Source organism: Armigeres subalbatus, chromosome 2 (genome assembly GCF_024139115.2).
Source record: "Armigeres subalbatus isolate Guangzhou_Male chromosome 2, GZ_Asu_2, whole genome shotgun sequence".
NCBI classification, from domain to species: Eukaryota; Metazoa; Arthropoda; class Insecta; order Diptera; family Culicidae; genus Armigeres; species Armigeres subalbatus.
Window position 1 is genome coordinate 459158880 of NC_085140.1, and position 10693 is coordinate 459169572.

General features: G+C 44.1%; 1 protein-coding gene across 3 annotated transcripts in view; it reads left to right on the plus strand.

The window, feature by feature from the left end:
* The window catches only part of LOC134213840 (protein HIRA homolog), a 296687-nt gene that overhangs the window by 179025 nt on the left and 106969 nt on the right, over positions 1-10693 (plus strand). Inside the window, exon 6 of one of the 3 annotated variants that reach the window (XM_062693244.1) lies at positions 10646-10664. The exons of the other annotated variants lie outside the window; for them this stretch is intronic. Coding sequence (XP_062549228.1) covers positions 10646-10649 — 4 coding nt within the window. The 3' untranslated portion in view covers positions 10650-10664. Of the gene's footprint in view, positions 1-10645; positions 10665-10693 lie in introns of those variants that run through there. 3 annotated transcript variants of the gene reach the window in all.

Sequence of the window (10693 nt, forward strand, 5' to 3'; positions counted from 1 at the left end):
ATGACCAAAATAGCTGCATTTATTTATCGCTTCGCAACAAACTGTCGCCGGAAGATTGACTAAATCCCAATCCGTTGCGGACCATTGTCCACGGACGAAACGCAGGCTGCTGAACGCTACTTGATATGCCAAGCCCAACGAGAGGCTTACCCAGACGAGATAGCTGCATTACACAAAGCGGCGAACATTCCCAAGAATTGTTCACTGTTTAAGCTGACCCCATGGATAGACAACCAAGGATTGATGAGGATGCGCGGAAGAATTAGTGCCTGTGCTTCGGCCATCGAAGAGGCCAAGAACCCGATAATCCTACCACGTGACCACCACACCACCAAACTTATTATTGCCCACTATCATAATAAATATAACCACCAAAATCACGAGACCGCTATCAATGAATTACGACAAAGATATTCCATACCTCGACTACGAGCGACCTATGCAAAGGTACGTCATGACTGTCAACAGTGCAAGAATCTCCGTGCTGCTCCACAGCCACCTATAATGGCCGATCTTCCTCCAGAGCGACTCGACGCCTTCGCTCGACCATTCACCCATATTGGTGTTGATTATTTCGGACCGATGGAAGTCGTTGTAGGCCGCCGAGTAGAGAAACGTTGGGGAATGCTGGTGACATGTTTGACTACTCGTGCAATCCACATAGAAGTGGTACACATTAAGTACCGACTCATGCATCATGAGTCTTCGAAGCTGTGTGGCACGCCGAGGTACGCCTAAAACGATTTATAGTGACCGAGGAACCTGTTTCATCGGTGCGAGTCGCGAGATGAAAGAAACAGCGGCGGTATTGAACCATGAAAATTGATGAAGGAGTTCAGCGAGACAACCTGGAAGTTCATCCTCCAGTTTCCCCACATATGGGCGGTAGCTGGGAGCGCCTGGTCGGTATAGTTAAGCGAAATCTTCTGGCAATCCGCCCTCCACACAAACTGAACGATGAGGTGCTACGCAGTCTGTTGACCGAGGTTGAGCATACCGTCAACTCTCGACCACTGACACACGTTCCGGTCGACAACGAATCCGCACCCGCTCTCACCCCAAATCACTTCCTTTTGGGGTCATCAGACGGTACTAAGCCATTTTGCGACCTCGACGACAGTGTGGCCGCACTACGAAGAACCTGGCGAATGTCTCAGCAGCTGGCCAACAAGTTTTGGAAACGCTGGCTCACCGACTACTTGCCAGAGATCACCCGACGAACACGATGGTACGAGAACACAAAGCCGATCACAATTGGCGACATAGTGATCATCGTCGATCCGAAATTTCCCCGTAATTGCTGGCCCAAGGGTAAGGTCATCGGAACCAGCGTTAATCAGAAGGACAACCAGATCAGATCAGCAACCGTACGAACTGCCAATGGAGTTTTCGAGCGTCCGGTAGCCAAGCTGGCTGTACTGGATGTACGGCGCGAAGAACTGTAAGCCGACCAGAGGATCGTCGTACCCGGGGGGAGTGTTGAGTACGGCCCTGCCGTACATGCGCACCTTCTCATCCAATATGCACCATTTGCTCACACCAACGTACGTAGGTATATTTCGTACCTCACGCCCGAGATCGTTGGATAGGTGTCACAGGTTGGGGAGGTATTGTATAATTAAAAACATATCACTCGTCAATAGAAACGTCTCGTGGCATTTAATGTTAGCTCGGACTAAAAAGTGAAATCTACTTAATCTATATTCTACATCTTCGGTTGACTTACATAGCTCAAGTTAAAGGTAATAATAGTCTATTATGAATTAGTGCTAAATTGAAATTATTGAAAACTTTCTTCTCTTAAATAGTAAAAGTATACATCTGAATTATCTCTAACCTTAAACCTACGATACACTAGACCTACATGCAAAGTTACAGATATTAATGCATAAGCATCATCAGTAGGAATTCCGTAACCGCCTAGCCTATTCGACACACTGTGACTGTACCTATTCCGTGAACCCTGCATGGTGGAACTAAACGTAAGTGATAATTGGCCAAAATAACTTAATGAACTGAAACTAATTCTAAAAGTAACTATCTTGGACCTAACTATACTGCCGTGAATCGCATATTTGTCCCATATGAATAGGAAACCCAGCAAAGATGGGACAGATATGCGATTCACGGCAGTATACGTATATTGTAAAATGTTACAGGAATATAATAATACTCTGATCAATGAACGTAATACCCATTCATTCGGTTGTTCTCTTTGGTGTTATTATATCGGAAATCATCTCGTGCAATTAGTTGGCAAGGCCAACAATAACCTAACTACTATGTACACTAATATTTACAATACAAATTTGATAACCTAGATTGGAACTAGCGCCCTAATTGCACCCTGATCCGAATGCAAGCAACGGACCCTAAACTTTTCTTTACACTCACCAAAGCGTTCATGTAAGGTTTTTATTCCGGCCAGACGGTGGACCTCGGATGTTCTTGTCCTGGGAGGGGTGTTGAGGATCATCCTCAGGAATTTGTTTTGGACCCGTTGAAGTTTGAGGTGGTGGGTTTTAGCGCAGCTCTCCCAGACCGACATGCCATATTCGATCACAGGGAGGATGATTTGCTTGTAGACAGCAAGCTTATTTTTCAGGGACAATGACGACCGGCGGTTGATCAAAGGGTACAGTAGTTTCAACAAGACGTTACACTTTGTCACCGTTTTGTCAACCTGTTGCCTGAAAATAAGCTTGCTGTCGAGGGTCAAGCCAAGGTAGTCGGCCTCATTGGCCCATTCCGCAGTCATGCCATTGAGGATGATTTTACAGTCCCCAGGCGGAACAAGTTTAGGGGATTTGGAGTGGGGGAAAATGATGACCTGGGTCTTCGCCGCGTTGAGAGAAGGCTGATGGGTCGATAACTTTTGGGAGAGTAGGGATCCTTCCCAGGCTTCCGGATGGGGATGACTTTCGCTGACTTCCAGGACGATGGGAAGTAGCTGAGCCGGAGACACTGATTAAAGATCAGTGAGAGGTGCTCAAAGAACGGAGCACTCATGTGTTTGAGCTCGAGATTCAGGATGCTGTCGAAGCCTGGGGCCTTCATGTTCTTCGACTATTTGATATAGGCCGTCAATTCGCCAGCTGAGATTTCCAATTCCTCCGAAAAGTCGTTGGGAATCAAATGGATGTTGTTAGCATGCTCGTTGACGGCTGCTTCGTGTGGACTGACGATGTTCTGCCCAAGATTGTGTGAGTTGACGAAGTGACGACCTATTTCAGCGACCTTCTCTGCAGGAGTTATCAAGCGATCCTTAGAGCCATTATTGTCTAGTGGGATCAAAGGTGGAATGGGCCGAGGCTTGGATTTTAGAATTTTGGTCATTTTCCAGAAAGGCTTAGCATAATCTGGGAGAGTGCGGATCTTATTCGAGAAGTCGTTATTTTTGAGGTCCACCATTCTGGCCTTGATAATTTTTGTGATTCGATTGCAGCGTGCCTTAAGCTCAGGCAATCCTGTACGCTGGAACTGCCTGCGAGTGACATTCCGCAATCGAATCAAATCTTTGGTGAGTGTATCGATGTTTAAGGAGTTGCTTACCTGCCGAGCCTTCGGGACATGCTGCTCCCGGGCCACCGAGATTGCCTCTTCGATGGCGCACAACTGGCGGTCGATACTTTCTGGCGTCTCCGGACGCACCTCGTAATCGACGAAGTTGTCGACGCCCTGCTGGAACCGCTGCCAGTTCACTCGATGGTAGTTTTGCCTTGTTAGCTCGTGCCGATTTACTGAAGATCCAACCTCAGCCACCACCGGATAGTGGTCCGAGCTAAGTTCTTGGAAGACGACCGGCTGGGAAACGTGATCGTACATGTTCGTGATGTAGATGTCGAGCGTAGCATGGGCCCCGGACCGTGTCAACCGGGTAGGGTTGTCAGGGCTCAGGATGGTGTAGTGGCCCTCTAGTTCGTCGTTGGACCAGACGACTCCGTTCCGGTTGGAGACGGTGTTTCCCCACGATTGGTGCTTTGCGTTCAGATCTCCGGCGATGATGAACTGCCCCTGCCGCCGAGTAAGCTTGACTATGTCCCTTCGTAGCTCAGCCGACGAGCCATCGTCGACTTTGGCTTGTGTGGGACAGTAAGCCACGATGAGAGTGACAACTCCGACAGAAGTGGTGACTTCCACTCCAACGGCTTCGATGAGTTTGAGCTTGAAGTCCGGCAGCAGGCGGCAGGCGATGGTGCTTCGCAAGGCGATTGCCACTCCTCCCCCTCTGGAGCTTGTTCGATCGGGCCTCACCAACCTAAAACCCGGAATTGTTGCACTTACCTCGGGCTTCAGGTGGGTTTCGGTGATGAAAGCCGCGTCAATCTCCTTCTCCTGAAGGAAATCGCTGAGCTCGATGATTTTGCTCTTTAGTGAGCAAGCGTTCCAATTGACCAGACCCACCCTAGCAGCAATTTTCAATGACGAACATGCCCAGGGTGAAGATCTGGTCGAAGCGAGTTTTGCAACCGCGTAGTCGTGTTGCCAGTTGGGTGAAAATCGGAACTAGCTGCTCCGATGTGTAGAGCGGTGGGTCGCCCTCGGCCGGAAGGGGCTCATTATCCTGACGACGGAATCCAGGGGGAGGAAGCGGGGGCCAATCGCTGGTGGATGGTGTTGGAGCTTGAACTGATGCTGCAGCAGCCGCCAGCCGTTTGTGTGGCTGCAAAGGTGGAAGAATTGGTATCGCTCGCCGGGGAGCCGGGATGGCCGGAAAGTTCACCTCGTTGAGAGCAGGAACTCGGTTGTTTTTCGGCAGGGACCTGGTGAAGGCCTTCTTCCTGATTTCCAAAAATGCCGCCCGCTTTGGACAGTCCTTGGTTGAAGCCCGATGCTTGTCGCCACAGTTGGCGCATTTGGGATCAGCAACCTCCATCTTGTCGCACTCATCGGTCGGATGGAACTCGCCACATTTGTTGCAGCGCGGCTTCATGCGGCAGTTCCTGGTGCCGTGTCCGAAATTGAAGCAGTTGGTCTGCGTGACGTCGCGGTGCACTGGCCGATATCGCTCCCAGTCAACGACTGTGTAATTTATAACGCCGACCAGCTTCAGGTCCTTCCACGTGGTGGAGCCGTGCTCCAGGTGGACAAGGTAAAGCTGGTCGCGATATCTCCTCGTCTTGTCGTGACAAGCGATCTTGTGCACAGCCACCGGTTTCAATCCGCAACTTTCGAGCTCAGCTTTTAGCTCCTCTTCCTTCATGTCGTGGAGTCCTCGCAGCAAGGCCTTTAGCGGCTTCGTGCCGGGGTGGTCATGAGTGTAGTACTCATACCTGTGGACCTCGAGGAACTCCACGACGGATTGATGATGGTCCTTATTTGCCGGCATTACTTTCACGCCCTCGCTGCAGAGCCGAAAAGTACATTTCAGCTCTTTAGCGATCAGCTGGCGAATTTTTGGGCGCAAATCCGGTGGATCGCCCTTGACAAACACGGGCGGGCACTTCTCCTTCCGCTCCGGTTGCACCTGCGGCAGCTGCGATTGCTGCTTCTTCCTCTTTTTCGGTGGATTGCCGGCGTCATCAAGTGACAACGGAGAGAACACGTTGTTCTGCAAAAGCTGCTTGGAGGGGTTACCCGCGCCTCCAAGAGCAGTGCGCTTAGGCACTTTGAGCAAAAAACACGTCCGTACGTGCTGCTATCTCGAACTGGAATGGCTGCGTGTCTGCTATAGGCTCTGGTCTCCGATGACCGTCCGTTTTATAGACGAGGACTTGTCACCTGGAGACATGGCATACAAAAAACAAGGCAGGCTCATCACGTATGTAAACATTCAGTTTGAATAGTGCTGTCCAATGAGAGCTTGAAGTAGCTCGAAGTTTCTCCCTGTCCTGCTCTTGCCCATTTTTTGACAAAAAAGAATGAGCAGGACGGGAACAACTTCGAGCTACTTCGAGCTGCTCATTGAACAGCACTAATGTAAACATGTGACGTCACTGATATCTTCGCACAAGCTGGACCGAGACGATGCTCTACGGTCGCAGCATGCTTACTTTTGTACTCCAACAGGTGTCGATAAAATATGCGTCACATTCGAAGTGTCATTTTTCTAACGAGCCTACCTTGTTTTCTGTATACCGTGACCTGGAGACTCTGTTCCCCTTGTTACTATAGCAACCGCTTTTTTTTTGTTTCCCCTCTTCTACAACGTTTCGATTTTGATTTTGGGTGTAGAGGGTCTCGTGACATGAAGTTCGTGACATGGGGTTTGTAACGAGAAACATTTTAGTTTGTATTTTAGTATATATCTCGAGCAACATATGATGACGGCCGAAAAGCCAACAATGCAGAACCGAGAAAAATTAGGTTCAAGTTTTCTATGACTAATTTAATTCATTTGTTGAAGTAGAAACTCATACTATGGCCAAAAACATGTCAATGCTATACTGCCGCTAACCGCAAGTCGAGCACATCTGTATATGGGCCTCCATATACAGATGTGCTCGACTTGCGGTTAGCGCCAGTATACGTAAATAGTTATATTATAACAGCAACTTAAGATTTATTGAAACACTATTCGAAATCTACAAAATTTCAGCTAAAACAAAAAACTTGCCGTTTACCCGCGTTACCGGCGGCACGTCTGGCTTTTAAGCCGTTCGCTCAAAGTTAGTAATATCATCGGGTTTGTTCAGATTTGTAAACCAGAGCAGTTCTGCTATGCGATATATTGATAACCTAGTAAGAATATGCAAACAAAACGCTCAACATGGTAGTTAAGGCCGCCAAACAAAGGATTTTAAAACCACTATAGTGCAAATGGTTCATGGGACCTTCACTCAAAATAGCAATAAAAGTGTTTTTTAAGGAATATCAATAACGGAGTTTTACCTAGCATGAAGATCCATTAACAAGGCAATCGTTTATGCTAGAAAATCGAAAATCATGGTTTAGGTTTATAAGCCCTAATCATATGTTACGCGAGATATTTATTATAATATTATAAATTCAGTAGAAAACCGAATTATAGCCGCTATCGAAATTGGATTTTTCTCACAATCCATACGTTAAACCTAATTTCGGAAGTAGTGCGCTGTATAGCACATCACCAAATGAAAACAGCGAACCACTTCCGAAGTTAGGTTTAACGTATGAATTGTGAGAAAAATTCAACTTCGTTGGCGGCTATAATTCGGATTTGCACTGAATTGACTTTTATGTCGTTCGTATTAAATAGTTGGCTTATTGGGCCTGCGCAAACCTCCTGTCTCGTCGGAGGTCCGTCGTGTCAGGTCTTTTTAGCGTCCCACCTAACACCAGGAGTTGGGCTTGTGCATTTTGAGCGGCACACGGTCGCTTTGTACACACGGAAGCCTGATACATGCAGCTAGAAGTCGCAGTTGGCCTGGTGAGGGATCGTCAAGCCCTTGGAGGTTGGATATAGTCCCTGCTGCCCCCAAGTGAGACCTATTCTGCTTTATACTGTCGAAACTAATTTAAAGAATGTAGATATAATGTTCATTTTATTTCTGAGTCGTAGTATTTTCAGATCATGCAAATCTGATGAGAAGTTTGAAAACAACAAAATCTGTTGAATTGACCTATTGTAAAATAAATAAATTATTTACCATTTGGTAATTCACTGTACAATACTTTAAGACAACGATATCAATCTGCACCTGATTAAAATCCATATGATATATGATCACAATTATTTTATTGCTAAAAATATTCACTTTCCAAATCAGTGATAAATTTAGAAAAGACTATTCTGTTGGAAATCCATTAAATTAAAAAAAAAAGGAATAGCTTTTCCCTGTAGTTTAAAGTCATGATCAAGCAATAGCATTAGTATGGCACCTCAAATGGTTTTGATTCCAAATATTTTGTGTCTGGCGAATTCGTTGATAGTTCTGCTCATCTTTCTAGAATATTGTTACCAATAAAAACGTTTAACGATTCATTGGTAGCCTTAGTATTCACTTACCCCGGGGTACCTTATAGAAAAAGCCCCGGCAGCGAATGGAATACGAATATAGGTATATAAAATAGGGGAAATGTTCCGATCTCCATCTTACTGAACTATATTCATTAGGGTGCCAATGGAATGTATGGGAAAAAAAATGTCATCGAATTTCAAAAAAAGACATTGCTCACAAGTTTCATTACCCCAAAATATGACCCATGCACAATTTGAGCTCAATCAGACATGATTTAGGGGTGCCTAAAATTCATAAAAGTTTTGAAATTTTTACCCATGAAAAATTTTCCAAGGAAAACCAAAGGAAAAGTCAAAAATTGAATTTTTGTCTTTGATGCCAAATGACTTAAAAATGCAACACCTTGTCCATGAAGCCCATGCAGCCCTAAAATATGCCCCTATGCAAAATTTGAGATGTATCGGACATGATTTAGGGGTTCTCTAAATCTTGTTATCAAAATTTTGAATTTTTTGTAATTGGATCTTTACACGTTGGGTTTTGAATTCATGCGGTACCGCGTAATAATAACCGCATAAAAATAAACCTTAGTGTGATAAATTTCTCCGTAAAACGGATCTCAAAAGTTTTCAAAGTTACAAAAATTCAAAACATTGATAGCAAGATTCTGAGATGATGATGATGATGATGATACTACCATCTATTGTAGCAAGGCACCTGCCAATAGCACTGGCCATGTCTGACAAACGATTTGATCATGATTATACTATTGTATGTATTTCATCAAACTCCTGTATTAAGGGGCCAAAAATTGGTGGGCAAACACTTATGCGAATCCACGGGATGAATAGAGAATCTCCTTCCAGAAGAAAGTTCGTACATACAATAATATAATCTAGCCCTCGTTACCCAGATTGACCCAATAGATGGGGAGAAGAGCCCACCCTTTATGGAACGCACACACGGTCAAGCAGTTTGATCAACATTGACTCCACCTCTCGTTTATTCAAACATTCATCAAGTTTTATCAACAGCGACACGAACAATCAATTTATTCGACCAACAATATCACACACGAACGACCGAAGCACCAACTTGAGCGCCAACCATCAAAAAATATATGGGGGTTTGTGCAACTTCACTACAAATGCTCAAACATGTTCGGCGAACCTTGACTCCACCCCCGACAACTCAAACCAAAATCAAACCGTTTTAATTTTTTCCAACCGAGCCGCCAACTGTCAAATTGTTCTTCGAACAACTTCACACACGTTCAAACAAAGCAGCAACCGAAGCGTTTTCTTGGGGGTGGAGTCAATGTTCGTCGAACTGCTTGACTGGTGTGTACGTTGCATTATCCACGAGATGTTAAAAATAGGATGTTGGCGATTCCACTCTTCCTATCCAAGTCGCTTCAATCGTGTGCCCTGATGGTTATATACACTTTTTTTTTAATATTTTATATAAATAATGGGATATAATGTAATTGTATACAATGGAATTCTTTCACCAAATTTCTGTGGACGAGATTCACACCCGTGTGTTTTGAGAATGCTTCAGTTTTGAGCCAATGTCTTGAAAAGCACAAAAATCAGAAAGTGTTTGATAAAATGAAAAGTTTGAGTCCTTGATTTGTTTTCCATCTCCGTTGAATCGTTCAAGACGTTATGGACATTTAAGACGGGACACGATTGGTCACTATCAAAATAATTTTTCTTCGTCGGGATATCTTGATGGAATTCGATTTTTCAGTGATACTTGAATTTCACATTTTCTCCATTTCTGCTTTCAACCCACCCACATCAATTAGAAGGGGTTCGCAGGCATTGTCGGGTGTGATTCCAAATCTGAAAGCATCGGCACTCATCTGCGACGTGATACACTCTGGTTGTTCAACAGAATGCCGACTTTGATAGCAAGATTCTGAGCACCCCTAAATCATGTTCGATGAAGGTCAAATTTTGCATGGGGGAATATTTTAAGGCTTAGGACATGTTTGCGTAACGTCCGGTTTTTAAAATCGATGAAAAATGGTTTTCGCCATAAGAAAAAAAAGTCCCAAAACAGTCGATTTTTCTCAAAAAAAATAATTCTCAAAGTTTCATGCATTTTGAGTCCATCAAAAAACAAAAACAAAATTTCCCTTGTGAGAAAAAAAAAGAATGGTTTGATTTTTTGATTAATTTTGAGCACCTCTGAATCAAGTCCGATTTAGCTCAAATTTTGCATAGAGGGATATTTTTGGTTACGAAAACGTTTGAGTATCGTCTGGTGTAAAAATTCGATGAAAAAATATTTCATCATCGGAAAAAATTCTAGTCCCAAAAATGTTCTAAGAGAAAAAATCGGTTTTTTTTCAAAATTTTTTTTGAAATAACATCAGATCTCGACGTTTCATGCATTTTAAGTCATTTGGCATCAAAAACAAAAAATCGATTTTCGACTTTTCCTTCGGTTCCCCCTTGGAAAAATTTTCATAGGTAAAAATTTCAATTGATGAATTTTAGGCTCCCCTAAATCATTTCCGATTGAGTTAAAATTTTGCATGGTGTCATATTTTGGGGTAATGAAACTTGTATGGTGAGCAATTTTTTTTAAATTCGAAAATGTTATTTTCATTGGCACCCTAATATTCATCTCATCGCGAAACAATGGCTCAAATTTTGTCGCTTGTTTTAGTAAACATGCGTGCTCATTGATGAAAAAAAAATCATAAAAATAAGAACCAAATCATGTTCTTTTTCATTGCTTTGTTTTTTGAATAGATGAACATCGGAGCCATGAGATGAAATCCAGGGGCAATTCCCCTACAT